At 38.1% G+C, this 15,321-nt stretch overlaps 1 protein-coding gene across 1 annotated transcript in view; it reads left to right on the top strand.

Annotated features, from left to right (window-relative positions):
- Window positions 1-15,321, top strand: part of NEK10 (NIMA-related kinase 10) — a 417,902-nt gene that overhangs the window by 289,012 nt on the left and 113,569 nt on the right. The window contains 3 exon segments of the mRNA XM_006851613.1: window positions 3,605-3,788; window positions 3,885-3,971; window positions 5,565-5,619. Of these exon segments, the coding sequence (XP_006851675.1) occupies window positions 3,605-3,788; window positions 3,885-3,971; window positions 5,565-5,619 (326 nt within the window).

Raw genomic sequence — 15,321 nt, forward strand, 5'->3', positions numbered from 1 at the left:
ATCTTTCTCCCGCGGAGCAGCTGGTAGTTTCGAACCGCTGACCTTAAGGTTCGCAGCCCGATTCGTAACCACTACGCTACTCCTGTAAATTACCATACCCACTTTTCTGGTCCTTCACTCCATTTCTTTTCAATACAGCAATTACTTGTTGAGCATTTGCTCTGTACCAAGTATGAGGGAACGTCAAGAAGTTTGTGGAAAGTGGAATTAAAAGATGATGAAATTTTCTGAAGTGCCTTCACATAATGCAAGAATACACAGGCACGCAGAGATTTAAAAGGGATTAAAACAGCCCTCAGTTCTTCAAGGAGTAAGTTAAATAATGAGTTGGGTATTGAAATATTCAGAGTGAAAAGCTCTGGAAATCACACAAGAGAAAGTGTGCTTACAATGTTATATAACTTATTGCACATTTAAAGACTATATAGCTTTTGAAGCAAAAATTGCTGCAGTAGATTGTTATGGAAATTACGGTTTTCAACCAAATTATACTATACGTTCTATGTTACTTTACCATACCTTCCATACTTATAGAGTCTAAAAGAGCATCTCTTCTATATGGTGAATTCCCCCTGTGTCAGCAATGATACAAATACCACATATATGAAGGCAGCTACAAGTGACATTGTTTATAACCCAACTTGTTCTTGGATATTGGTTGCAAGTCAAACCTTCTCAAATCTGGAATTGCCAGTATTGGGAATCATAGGTGTTCCTTTCTCTTGATTTGCTCAAAGAAGAAAGGTTTTCCACTGGTCCTTATCTGTGTCTGTTCTTAAGAGAAAAGACAGTTTTTGCTGAAGCATTGCTGGTTTTAAAGATAAGAATTTCAGCATCTAATTAGATTTCAGCACCGAAATGTTGAAGAGCAAAGATGTCAGTTTGAGGGCTAGGTTGCTCCTGATGCAAGTCATAGCATTTTCTATAACCTCATATATGTGTGAAAGTTAGACAGTGAATAACAAAGACCATAGAAAAAATTGATGCATTTGAGTTATGGTGTTGGCGTTCCATACTGAAAGTATCATGGACTATCAAAATAACAAAGTGATCTATGTTGGAAGAAGTATAGTCAGAGTGCTCCTTGGAAACCAGGATGGCCAGACTTCTTCTTTCATACTTAAGACATATTGTCAGGAGGGACCAGTCACTGGAAAAGGGTGTCATGTTTGGAGAAAACATGATGGATTGACACAATGGCAGCATCAATGAGCTCAAAAGTAGCAATGATTGTGAGGTTGGCCCAGGATCGGGCAGTGTTTCATTCTGTTGTGCATAGGGTTGCTATGAGTAGGAACCAACTTGATGGTACCTAACAACAACAATTGTATCAACGCAAAAAAAAAGTTTTTTCAAGTCACATATTACCTCTCATTTGTGTTTCACCATTGACAGTGTTGACACATCTTGGGTATGTAGTTCTTACCAAACCAGCTACTATCCAATCAATTCCATATAGTCTTTAGAAGCTTGCTATTGCAGAGTATTACTTATTTAAAGTAAGAAAGGTCATAAAGAGAGGAAGTTCTTTAACTGATTTTCCATTTCTATGTACATTTCTAATGACTTTAGTTGAGGATCGTTAGAATAGGGGTTAGAGACTGAGCAAATAGAGTATGGAGGAGGCTGAGTGTATTTTACAATATACTTGTTGGCAGAGTTGGGACTGGCATTGGAAACCCCTTACTAGTCTTAAGCATTAACATTTTTTTGAGCAGTGTCGTTCAGCTTCTTCTGTGGAGACTAAATAAAGAAAGGCATTTCCATCTCAGGTTCTAAATTAGCAGACCAAGGGTGGACAACCTGAAGTAGATATTAACATTTTTGTGTCATGAAAGAACAATGGTTGAAAAACTAGACACAAACAATTAAGAGGTACCTTTACCTGCATATTAGCTTCAACAGAGTAAGAAATATTTCTCAGGATCTTGATGAAACTCTGAGGAAAGAACACGGAAAAGACTCTCAGGAAAAAATAGTTCCTCCTCAAAAACATAACAACAGCATTTAATTGCTTTCTTGTATATTTGATTTTCTTTACTTTTCTGTTTCCACTGGACAAGGAGAGACCAACAGCTGTACCTTATATCACTGCTCACAAGCTTTTAAGACTCACCAAAATAGTAGTTAGAACAATGTCTTTGTGGACTATGTTATACCAATTCCTTTTCTTTTTTTGTCTTGTTTACTAAATACCTGACAGATTTCAGAGGTTTGGTTTAGTCTCCCCTAAGGTCTTACATTATGTATGTGTAAATTCTATCACCCATGAATTTCTAGAAACCTTTCCCTTGAAGCTGTTGATTTCAACTTAATTAAAGAGAAAAGTAGTTGAAAAATACATAAGCAAATACATTTAAGTGTCTGCAGTCAGTGTTGTGACTTGTGACTGTTGTTAACTGCCATCTGGTCCGTTCCAACTAATCAACAATATGGTTTCCGAGGAGTAGTTGGTGGGTTTGAACTACTGGCCTTGTAGTTAGCAGTCCAGTGCTTATACTGCAGCACCACACCAGAACTCCAATTAAACAACCCCTAAGGCAATTCATGAGCAGAATTCTTTCCTCTTCAATAAATGAAAGCTTTTATATTCCTCTCACACACTCCAACTGTTATCCTGTCCTCCTTCACAGCCTTGTTTCCTTTACCTTTTTGTCACATTTGTTAGGTTTGTCAGCACTGTTTAGTCCCATGGCCTAAGGAGAAAGGGTCTCCACACTTGCTACAAATTATTTCACATAGTGAACATCTTAGTCATTGAGAATTACTTCAGGAAATAAACAGAAGGTTGTTTTTCTGTTGAGTCATATGTAGTTTTTCGTTTTCCTTAGCAAAAAATCAAAGTTTACAGCCCTCAGTGGGATTGATCTGTTTTTTTTATCCTTCTTCCTTTCACTTACTGAACCTTCAGACCTAATTTGGCAGTTTCTAATAATATTGATTAGGACACAGCGAGGGTGGAAAGTGTTCTCATTTTTGGAAGATTTTGGAGTAGCCTGTGTTGCTTGGCCATAGTGTGGAGTCTCAAGCGGTTTGGAAGTCCCCTTCAATGTAGCTCTTTCCCACGAAATTCACTTTCTTTCTCTGTCCAGGCTTCCTCTGCTACTAATTTCCCTTGAGGTTTGGAAAAAAAAAAAAAAAAGTAAGCTTTACTTATCTGGTATCGTGCTGAAAAGATTCAGTAGCACATTTAAAAAAAAATAATTCAAAAGAGATATTCAAATATTCCATTCCTTGTGATACAATGTCTTTTGGCAGATCATACAGGTCTTTTTACTGAGCATTCTTGACACATTTTTTATTCACCAATGGGAGCTTGCAGACCAATTTCTTCCTCCTTTCTTTTCTCCTCCTTTCTCGTGTCTCCCTTCATCCCTCTCTTCTTTCCTTTAAAAAAACCCAAAAAAACCAAAAAATCTTTCCCTGTGGTTATGGACTGAAGGGATTCCAGTGCAAGGGTATCAGTTGAATTGTTGATTCTTCTTCTGCGTCAAATATTTATAATGACATTTTAAACATTTTATTTGATGTTCTAGCAAGCTGTGAGTCCAGGAGAAGGAAGGAGAGAGGAAGAAGCTATTAAAAATGGACTGTCTCTTTCCAGGAAACTTTTGAGAAGGCAAGCTTGAGTAGCAGCAGCAGCGGAGCAGCCAGCCTGAAAAGCGAGCTCTCAGAAAGTGCAGACCTGCCACCTGAAGGCTTCCAGGCCCCCTGTGGAAAGGATGAAGACAGGGTCTGTGACGAAATCCTGTCAGAAGACAACTTCAACCTGGAAAACATTGAGAAAGGTACTCCTAGTGAAAAGATGTCGGCATTAAATACATTTCAACTCTATTTCAAGTTTCATTCATTTACTTTCTTTCTTTTCTTTTTTTAATTTGCAGATCTATATTCAGAACTAGATGATGAATTGGACATTTCAGACAACTCCAGCAGCTCTAGTTCAAGCCCTTTGAAAGAATCTACATTCAGTAAGCTTTCTTTTCCAGTTTGCCGTTTGTGGAACTTCAGCATTATATTTGAGAATTATACTAAAATGTCATTATAGCACAGGGGTTTGTTTTCAGTTGCAGTACTAATTAGGGCAGGTGTGTATGTCACTCTGCCTGAACTCAAAGGTCAACCAGCACCTGGTTTCCATTTCTCCAGCTGCCAAATCAATCGTTTCATTGTTTCTGAGAGCAAATGCAAGGTCTGAGTGGGGGAGCTGAGACACCTAATTTGGAGGCAACCTAAATAACCACAGGAATAATGGAGGTGACCTTTTCATGAGTCTGTTGATTAGAGGCATTAGAAGTCTGGAGAGGAAATTAGGCTTGGTGTAGACTCGTTTTTGTATAATTTAGTTTGCATAATGCAAAGGAATATATTGTTATTTCAAACTCTACAACTAAGAAAAAGGTTTTGATTTTTCACAACCATGAAAATGATATGGTAGTTAACTTCAGTCCATATATTAATCCTAACTCAGATTGAAACAATAAAGAAAGTATTCACACTGGTGTAGGAGAAATAAAAAGAATATATATTGTAGTTGTTGTTGTTAAGTGCTGTCGAGTTCATTCCGAACTATAACGACCCTGTATAGGGTTTCCAAGGAGCAGCTGATGAGCTTGAACCACGGACTTTGCAGTTCAAACGGCTTTGCAGTCTGGTGCATTCACCCACAGTGCCACATCAAGACTCCAAAAAGAATGTGTAGACATAGATAAATATATAATTTGAAAGATATGCTCAAATACAGTCAAAAAATCAGAAATTGAAAGATGTCAAAATAGAAAATGGAGAGAAAAGAATAATGTATAAAAGAGTAAACTGATGATATATTTAAAAAGATAAATAGAAGTACAATGAAATAAACTAAGTGTAAATAATTCTCAGTGGCTTCCCTATGAAAAACTCATTTCAAAAGTTTAAAATAGTAACTCTAAGGATCAAGTCCTGAGGCTTCATATACATTCTTTGTCCCTTTCCAAAATTAATTGGTCCATCAAAATGATGACTAGATGTTCCAGATTTTCTGAGAAAATCCTAATTTTCAACACTCTGTCCTATTTTCCTTGTAACTCCTTGCCTGTTAATTCCTTGTTGTGTGATTAGGAAAACATGAACATTTCACAAGGAGACTCTTCATGCATTTTCTGGCAACAGTTCATTGCTAACTGTGTTGAGATTCATTTAGAGTTGTATATCCCTAGCAACAATGGGGCTAGTCAGTGGAAAAGCGGGAATGGAAAAACTAAACCCTTATATTTGCATCTGGTAACTTGTAAAAACTTCCTTGGCAAGGATTTCAGGATGAATGACTGACATAGTATTTTCTTTGTTTAGCTCATTTTCTTTGGAAAACAGATCTTTAAACAAACCTGTCAAATAAATAATAATTTGTAACACTATATTTTCAGCTGATGCTTTCATGAATCAAGACTGTCTTTCTAATATGTAAAATTATCTCAAATAGCCTAGATAACAGAAGTGCAGTGTTTGTTTTAATTAAAGTAAGAAGGAAAGGAAATATTTGCAGAGGAAAAATGTAAAGTAATTTGTTTGTTTTGTTGTTCCAGGCATTTTAAAGAGAAGTTTCAGTGCTTCCGGAGGAGAAAGGCAGTCCCAAACAAGGTATGGACAATTTGGCCTCCTTACAGAGCTGTGTTGCTTGTGTCTAAGTAGAGAACTGATAGCCAGACGTTACCCTAGGTATGTGGTAACAGAGGCTTAGAGTCAACTTCCCTAGAATTGATTAGAGTTTACCAAGTAGAACGATGGAAAGAATTCTAAGTTTGGACCTGGTTTATAGGACAGTTCTGCCTTTTTCTGGCTTTATGACTTTTGGCAACTCAGTTAGCCTCTCTCAGTTCAAGGGCAGACTAGGACGGTAGGAAGTCCTACTCCAGTTTGCCCTACCCACGTATCTGGGCCCCATCTACTTCAGTCTTGTTCCTCTTTATCTTCAAGGTATGCTCTGATCTTCATGGCAAATGGGACTCACCATACTACATCCACATCCCAGCAGGCATAGGAAAGGGGAAGTGGAAGGTACAGCCTTACTTTTTAAAGGCATGAACCAGATGTTGTGCTTACCATTTCTGCACATATACTGTTGACCAGAATGTAGTCATATGACTGATATGGAATAATGTTTGGGAAATTCTATTTTAAAAGGAGCTGTTTTAGGCCGGGTATTCTTGAGAAGCAAAACCAGTGGAATGTATATATGTATATGTACAAAAAGAAGTTTATTATTAAGGAAATTACTTACGATTGTAGGGTCCCAGGTCCCCGGTGGAAGAGAGAGAGAATCTTTCCCATGTGTCCATTATATTGGGAGCAGGCCACACCCTCAATTGACTGGCTGTTCCTGGCCCCTCATTAATTATGCCTGTATCAGCATGGGAATGTTGTTGTTGTTAAGTGCTGTCGAGTTGGTTCAAACTCATAGCGACCCCATATAGGGTTTCCGAGGAGCAGCTGGTGAGCTTGAACCACCAACCTTGCAGCCCAGCGCATTAGCCCACAGTGCCACACCAGGAATAAGCACATCTTAAAGGAGCTCTGGTAGTATAGTGGTTACGAATCGGGCTACGATTAGCAAGGTCAGCAGTTCGAAACTACCAGCTGTTCTGCGGGAGAAAGATGAGGCGTTCTGCTCTCATAAAGATTTATAGCCTTGGAAACCCTGTACAGGGTCGCTATGAGTTGGAACCGACTCCACGGCACAAAACAACAACTGCTAAACCACTGGATCTTGGCTTAGTCAAGTTGACACAAAACCCTATTACAGGAGTCCTGATCACACAGTGGTTAAAGTGTTTGGCTACTAACTGAAAGGCCAGTGTTTCAAACCCAGTAGCCGCCGTTCTATGGGGAAAATATGTGGTAGTCTGCTTCCATAAAGATTTGACCCCTGGAAAACCTGTGAGACAGATCTACCCTGCCCTACATAGTCACTATGAATTTGAATCAACTTCATGTTAACAGGTTTGGGTTGGTCTCATTTGTTTGTTTGTTGTTGTTGTTTTAACAGTAAGGAGAAATTGTTATTTTAGGACAACTTACAGTTTCTGAGACAGTTTTCCTTTGAATGAGGTCTAAAATGATTTGTCCTTTTGGAAATCCCTGGTGATGTTTGTGAAAGCAGGCTAATTGTGGTGTTTCAGAAATAATGGAGGCACAGATGGGGGAGCAAGAAACAACAGGGCATGAAAGTGAAGAGAGAGCTGGGGCAGTAATTCACAGGGATGTTTGATGAAATAGGACCTCCTAGAATCAGGACAACATCAAAGTGTTTGGGACTCTGAGAGGAATAAATAAGCTAATGAAGAAGGGAGATAAAAGAAGGAAACAGACAATTTGTAGTGTGCAGTCTCAGAGTTGATTGGAGCCAAAGGAATAGACTTGGTAAAGATGAAAGGACAACCCTTTCTCTGAGTCTAGAGAAAGGAGCCGAAGATACAATTGAGGTACAGTAAAATAGATGGAAATTAAAGAATATTATGCTTGGTGGGTTCTGCTTATTACTAGGTGATGTTTGAGATCATCTACAGAGACATTTCAGGAGAGTGTTAAAATCAGAAACAATCACTATAAACTGGGAAAGGAACTGGGCAGTGACAGGCAGAAGGACTGCCAAACAGCTTTGAGGCACAGACACTCAGTGAAACTCGAACCAGACATCGGTAAAGGTGCCATCAGCATGCTTTCAGCTGTGGATAGCTCAGGCTAGGGAACTGGCTGTGTTCCATCACTGTGACAAAAGGCTAAGGCTGCAGGTGTGCTGCCTCAGCCAGGACTTTTTAGATGCAAGTAAAAGAACCTGACTCTGGCTGACTTAAGCAAAAGGTGGAGCTTGTTAGAAGACTGTGGGTGGCTCACATCATTAAGAACCTACAGAATTTAAGCTAGGTACCAGAACAGCCCCTGAAGTCTAGGGAACACGCTATCATGGCAGACTCATCAGAACACTCTTGCTGGATGGATGAGTTGCCAGCTTGCTTTTTCCCTTATTGTGTTGCCTTTCTTAGGAATCAGTGTATTGAGAGAGTCACCTCAGCCTGACTTGTATCTGAGTCCTATTTGTTACTATGGGAAGAGCTGAATTCCTTGATCAACAGCTCCTTCAAGTCTTATCAGGGTGACCTTGCCAAAGGAAGCAAGAGTGCATGTTGGGCAGCCTAAGTGAAACCATTATCCACATCTTTGAGGCTGACGGTGCCAGGGAGAACATGATTTAAAAGAATTTAGAAATAAAGAACCTTCCCAGCAAAATCAGAGGAATTCAATTAGGATGGAAAGGAAGATTCATGTAGACAAATCATGGTTTTTATTTAGTCGAAGATACAACACCACCAGTAACTTTGTCTTCTCCAAGAGCGAATCAGAAGGCATAGGGTTATGGAGTTGGAGCCTTTCAACTTCCTAGTTCTTTTCCAGTGTTTCTGGTAACAAAGCCCAGGTAAAATCTAACAAAGTGTATAATATACCAGAAAGGTCATTAAGGAACACCTTCCTGGTTCTCTTTGTTGTTGTTAAGTGCTTTCAATTTGATTCTGACTTATAGTGACCCTGAGTAGGGTTCCAAGGAATGGCTGATGGGTTTGAACCACTAACTTTTTGATTAATAGTCTAGTAGTCCTGGTGTGGCGCTGTGGGTTAATGCACCAGACTGCAAAGCCGTTTGAACTGTAAGGTCGGTGGTTCAAATTCACCAGCTGTTCCTTGGAAACCCTATACAGGGTCGCTATGAGTCAGAACCGACTCGACGGCACTTAACAACAACTTATCCTATAGTACCACACCATGCAGAGAAGGCATGGTCAGAAGTAATAGTGAGGGCTTTTAGAAAAGAAACAGTCCACAACTTTAAGGAGAATCAAAATAGATGATTGCAGAGATTTGGGATCTGAGTTAACCTTAAGCGTTCACTCTTCCCCATCTTTTGCCCATGATTGCTTCTCATCCGTAACCCACTTTGCTTCTCAGACAAGGAAGCCACAGATACAGGCTGGAATTGGGAGCTCTCTCTCCATCAACCCAGCTAGTGAAGGACAGGTATGGGAGGTGTATGTCTACTTCATCATAACTCCTACATAAGCACATAATGAGTATAATCCACTTTTATGAACTAGTCTGGAAATTTTTCCTTTGTACAGAACAATATTTTCATAAGCAATTGTTCCACATGCTCTCACCTCAAAATTAACTTTTGAAATTTTATTACACTATTTTCAAGTTTATGATTGCCTGTACTTCAAAAACTTTTTTATTGTGATATGAGTAAAAGTTTACAGAGCAAATTGGTTTTCCTTGAAACTATTCATATACAGTTTGTTTCATGACATTAATTGTAGTCCCCACAATTGTAGCAGCACTCTTCCCACTTCTTGTGTTTATCATTTCCATTTGTCCTTTTTTCCTATCTATTCTGAGTTTTATCTCTGGGTAAATGCTGCTCTTCTGATTTCATATGGTTGGTTGTTCTAAGGAGTGCACACCTACATGGTATTATTGTTCACCTTTTAAACTCTATTGTTTGAGAGTTGCATTATAAGGGTAAATTGAGTTCTAGGCCTAATGATTAGCTAAGGGTCATATTCTCAGTGGGTCCACCAGTCTCCGCCAGACTACTGAACATTATAATTTTTATTATTGAATTTTGTTCACAGTTTTTTTTTCCATTCTCCCTAGAACCCTCTATTATTCCTTTCATAGCAGTCAGCACTGTCGCTGGGCATCATCTAGTTAATTCTTCTGGTCCCAGGGTTATGGATGCTGTGATTTGTGAGATCCATTAGTCTTTTGGACTAATTGTTTACAGGTACCTTTGATTTTCTTTACTTTGGAAAGGAAGAGATCAATAGTCGCACCTTAAATGGTCACTTGCATGCTTTTAAGAACCCAGTTCCTACTCGCCAAAGTAAGATGTAGAACGTTGTCTTTGTGGACTATGATATGCTGGTTGACCTTGATGTTGCCTGTGTCTTGATTCTCCAGGCTCAGCAACTCATTCGCTCAAGGTGTTTGATTATGGCTAAGAAGTTTATATATCTTTGCCCCTCTTTGTTCAATTACAAAAGCACTTCAAAAAGTTTGTGGAAAATGAAACTAAAAGATAATGGAATTCTTCTGCGAACTTTTGGAAGTCCCCATATATACATGGATATATTTCTAGAGCATATGAATACCTATGTAAAAATATCATTTGCCAAACCAATATATGTTTGTCAGTATATTTGTTCCAGCATAGACTGGTTTATTCGTTTGGCAGTCCGTGGGACTTTTAGTATTCTCCTCCAACCCCGTAACTCAAATACATCACTTCTTCTACAGTCTTCCTTATTCACTGTCCAGCTTTCACATACATATGAGGTTACTGAAAATACCATGGCTTGGGTCAGGTGCACCTTATTCCTCAAGCTGACACCTTTGCTCTTCCACACTTGTAAAAGGTCTTTTGCAGCAGATTTGCCTAATGTAATACGTTGTTTGATTTCTTGACTGCTTCTTCCATGAGTGTTGATGGTTGATCCAAAAAGAATGAAGTCCTTGACAACTTCAATCTATTCTCTATTAATAAGGATGTTGTTTATTGGCCCAGTGGTGAAGATTTTTGTTTTCTTTACTTTGATATGCAATCCATACCAAAGGCTGTGGTCTTTGATCTTCATCAGTAAGTATTTTAAGTCTTCTTCACTTTGAGCAAGCAAGTTTGTATCACCTGCATATCACAAGTTATTAATGAGTCTTCCTCCAATCCTGATGCCACGTTTTTCTTCATAGAATCCAGCTTCTCAGTTTAATTGCTCAGCATACACATTGAATAAGTATGGTGAAAGAATACAACCCGGATGCACACCTTTCTAATTTTAAACCATTTGGTGTTGCCTAGTTATGTTCAAACAACTACCTCTTGGTACAGGTTCTTCATGAGCACAATTAAGTATTCCAGAATAGTCATTCTCTGCAATGCTGTCCATAGCCTGATGTGATCCACACAATCTAAAGCCTCTGTGTAGTCAATAAAGCACAGGTAGACATCTTTGTAGTATTCTCTGCTTTTAGCCATGATCCAGCTGACATCAATAATGATATCTTTTGTTCCACGTCCACTTCTGAATCTGGCTTGAACCTCTCTGAAAATTCTTTGTCAATGTATGGCTGCAGCCAGTTTTGGATTATTTTTAGCAACATTTTGCTAGCATATGATATTAATGATATTGTCTGATGACTTCTGGATTCTGTTGGGTCACCTCTCATTAGAATGGGCACAGATATGGGCCTTTTCCAGTCAGTTAACCAAGTTGTTTTCCAAATTGCCTGGAATAGGTGAGTGAATCCCTCCAATTTTGCATCAGTCTTTTGAAAGATCTCAATTCCATCAATTCCCAGTGCTTACAGTGCACCCTGAACTTCTTCCTTCAGTATCATTGGCTATTTATCATATGTTGCCTCTTGAAATAGTTGATTGTCTACCATTACTTTTGGTACAGTAACTGTATATTCCTTCCATTCTCTTTTGATGCTTCCTACATCATTCAATATTTTGCCAATAGAATCCTTCAGTATTTCAAGTTGAGGCATGAATTTCTTCTTCAGTTCCCTCAGCTGGAGGAATGCTTAGTGTATTCGTCCATTTGGATTTTCTTTGCATATTTTGTTATAATATTTGACTTTGTATCATCGAGCTGCCTTTTGAAATTTTGTATTCAGCTCTTCTACTTCCTCATTTCTTCCATTTGCTTTAGCATCTCTATGCTGAAGAGCAAGTTTCAGAGTCTCTTCTGACATCCATTTTGGTCTTTTTCTTCTTTCTTGTCTTCTTAATGACCTTTTGCTTTCTTCCTGTATGATATTTTTTATATCATCCCACAACTCTTCTTGACTTTGGTCTTTAGTGTCTACTGCAGCTAATCTGTTCTTGAGGTGATCTTTAAATATGTTAAATATGTGGGATATGGTAAAGGCCATATTTTGGCTTTCATGGACTTCTTTTAATTTTCTTCAGTTTTAGCCTGAACTTGCATATGGGCAACTGATTGTCTGTTCCAAAGTCTGTCCTTGGGCTTGTTTTCGCTCATGATACTCTTTCCACAGATGTAGTTAATTTGCTTTTGGTGTATTCCATCTAGTGAGGTCCATGTTTATAGTTGTGTTTTATATTGTTTAAAAAAGGTATTTGCAACAAAGAAGTTATTGGTCTTGCAAAACTCTATCATACAATCTCCAGCATTATTTCTATCACCATGGTCATACTTTCCATCTACTGATTCTTCCCCTTTGTTTCCAACCTTTGTGTTTCAATCACCAGTAATTATCAGTAAAGCTTGATTGTATCAATTTCAGACTTGAAGAAGTTGATAGAATTCTTCAATTTCATCATCACTAAAACCTTAGTGACTGGTACTTAAATTTGAGTAATAGTGGTATTAGCTGTTATTCTTGTAGGCGTATGGATATTATCCTCTCATATACAGAATTGTACTTCAAGACAGATCTTAAAATGTTCTTTTTGATGATGAATATGACACCATTCCTCTTCAATTTGTCATTCCAAGCACAGTAAACCATGTGACTATTAGATTTTAAATTGCCAATACTAGTCCATTTCAGTTCACTAGTGGCTAGCATATTGACGTTTATGGGTTCCATTTCATTTTTGACAGTTTCCAATTTTCCTAGATTCATGCTTCATACATTCCATGTTCTGATTATTAATGGATGTTTACAGCTGTTTCTCTTCATTTTGAGTTGTGCCCCATCAGGAAACGAAAGTCCCGAAGGCTTTATTCCATTTGCGTCATCATGGTCAACTCTACTTTGAGGAGGCAGCTCTTCCCAAGTCATATTTTGAGTGCCTTCCAATCTGAGGGGCTAATCTTCTGGCACTTTATCTGACAATATTCTGGTGCCCTTTAATCATGTTCCAATAGTCAGTATTCTGGTGCTATCAGACAGTGTTCCTCTGCCATTTATAAGGTGTTCAGTAACTAAATATTCAATAGTAGTCCATCTCTCCTTTTTCCTAGTCTATCTTTATCTTGAAGGCTATTTGAAACCTGTCCACCATTGTTGGCTTTGCTGGTACTTAAAATACTGGTAACATAGCTTCCGGAATCACAGCAACATGCAAGCCACCACAGTATGACAAACTGACAGACGGGTGGTTTATTCATAGATGGGCTTTCTAGTGTTGAACCATTCTTGCATGTCTGGTATTAATCCTACATAGTCATATATAGGAGCCCTGATAGCGTAGTGGTTATGAATTGGGCTGCAAACCGCAAGGTCAGCAGTTCGAAACTACCAGCTGCTCCGTGGGAGAAAGATGAGGCTTTCTGCTCCCGTAAAGATTTACAGCCTCGGAAACTCTATAAAGGGTCGCTATGGGTCGGAATCGACTCAAGGGCACTTAACAACACCAACAACAACAGTCATATATTATTATTATTACTATTGATATGGTGTTAGATTTTATTGGCTAGGGTTTTGGTGAGGATTTTTTCCTTTATGGTCTTTAGGGATAATTGGTGTCTTATTTTTAGTGATGTCTTTTTGTGGACTTGGTCTTAGAGTTTTGTTTGCGTAATAAAATGAATTTGAGAGTTATTCCATTCTTGTCCCCATTAAGGAATAATTTGAGTAGAATTGGTATCAACTCTTCTCTTAATGTTTATTATAGGTTTGTTATAGGTTTTATTAAAATTTCTGCCTTAATCTGTGTTAATTTAGATAGGTTTGCATTCTTAGAAATGTGTCTGTTTGATACAGGTTTTCAAATGTGTATGGTCGCTGTTTTTCTTTTATTTCTATAGGTACTTTTTTATATCATCCATTTTATTTCTTAGTCATGTAATTTACTTCTTTTCTTTCTTTTTCTTTGCTAAATTTACCAACAGTTTGTCAGGTTTCTTAATCTTTTTAAAAGAAATTCTAGTTTTGTTTATTCTTTCCATTGTTTCTCTATTTCATGTATTTTTGCTCTTGTGTTTACAATTTCCTTTCTTTTGGAGACCGTACTCATTTTTTTCTGCTCTTTTTCTAGTTGTTGCAGTTATGAGGATAAGGTAATGAGTTTGGTTCTTTCTTTCTTCTCTTCTTCTTTTTTTTTAATGTGTGCAACTATTGTTACACAATGCCCTCTGAGCACTGCTTTTACTGTGTCTCAGAGGATATGTTGTGTTTTCATTCTTGTTTGTTTCTAGGAATCTTTTTTATTTCACATTTTATTTTTTTCATTACACAGAGTAGGAGCTCTGGTAGCGTTGTGGTTATGAATCGGGCTGTTAACCTCAAGGTTGGCAGTTCAAATCTACCAGCTGTTCCGTGGGAGAAAGATGAGACTTTCTGCTCCCGTAAAGATTTACAGCCTTGGAAACCCTGCACAGGGTCTCTATGAGTCGGAACCAACTATACAGTACTTAACAACAACAAAGTCTATTTTAAGCAGAATGTTATTCAGTTTCCATGTGTTTGATTCCACTCTGCCATTCTTCCTGTTATTGATTTTCAGCCTTAATAGAGTTATGATCCAAGAAAATTCTGTGTGTTAATTTCAGTGTCTTAAAATTTATTGAAACTTGCTTTATGGACTAACATATGGTGTATTCTGTAGAATGATCCATTTGTAATGGGGGAAAAAGTGCATTGTGTTTTTGTTGGGTGGAATTCTCTTTATATGTCTGTGAGGTCAAGTTGATTGTGTTGTTGATCTCTCTTCTGTATTTTTTTGCATTTCTTTTTAGTTGTTCTGTCCTTCATTATAAGTGATGCTTTAATTTCTCATACTGATTTTATTGGAGCCCTTGTGTGGCACTGTGGGTTCATGCGCTGGGCTTCAAAGTTATTTTGAACGGCAAGGTCAGCAATTCAAGCTTACCAGCTGCTCCTTGGAAACCCTATACAGGGTCTATGTGAGTTGGAACCAACTTGATGACACTTTAACAACAGCAATAATGTTACTAAGTCTAGTCCTCTTTTCAATTTTGTTAACATTTCCTTTTTATATTGTGGAGGTTTCTCATGGGTGTGTAAATATTTATTATGGCTGTGACTTCTTGTTGGCTCGACCCTTTAATCATATAAAATGCTCTTCCTTGTTTCTTACACTGATTTTTACATTCAAGTCTATTTTATCAGAAATTCATATTGTCAGTACTCTATTTTGTTGCTGTTAGCTCTCTCTCATATATATATATATCTGGTAGCGTAGTGATTACGAATTGGGCTGTGAACTGCAAGGTCAGCAGTTTGAAACTACCAGCGGTTCCGCAGGAGAAAGATGAGGCGTCCTCCTCCCGTAAAGATTTACAGCCTTGGAAACCCTGT

The sequence above is a fragment of the Chrysochloris asiatica genome, unplaced genomic scaffold (assembly GCF_000296735.1).
Source record: "Chrysochloris asiatica unplaced genomic scaffold, ChrAsi1.0 scaffold00030, whole genome shotgun sequence".
In the NCBI taxonomy this organism is placed as follows: Eukaryota; Metazoa; Chordata; class Mammalia; order Afrosoricida; family Chrysochloridae; genus Chrysochloris; species Chrysochloris asiatica.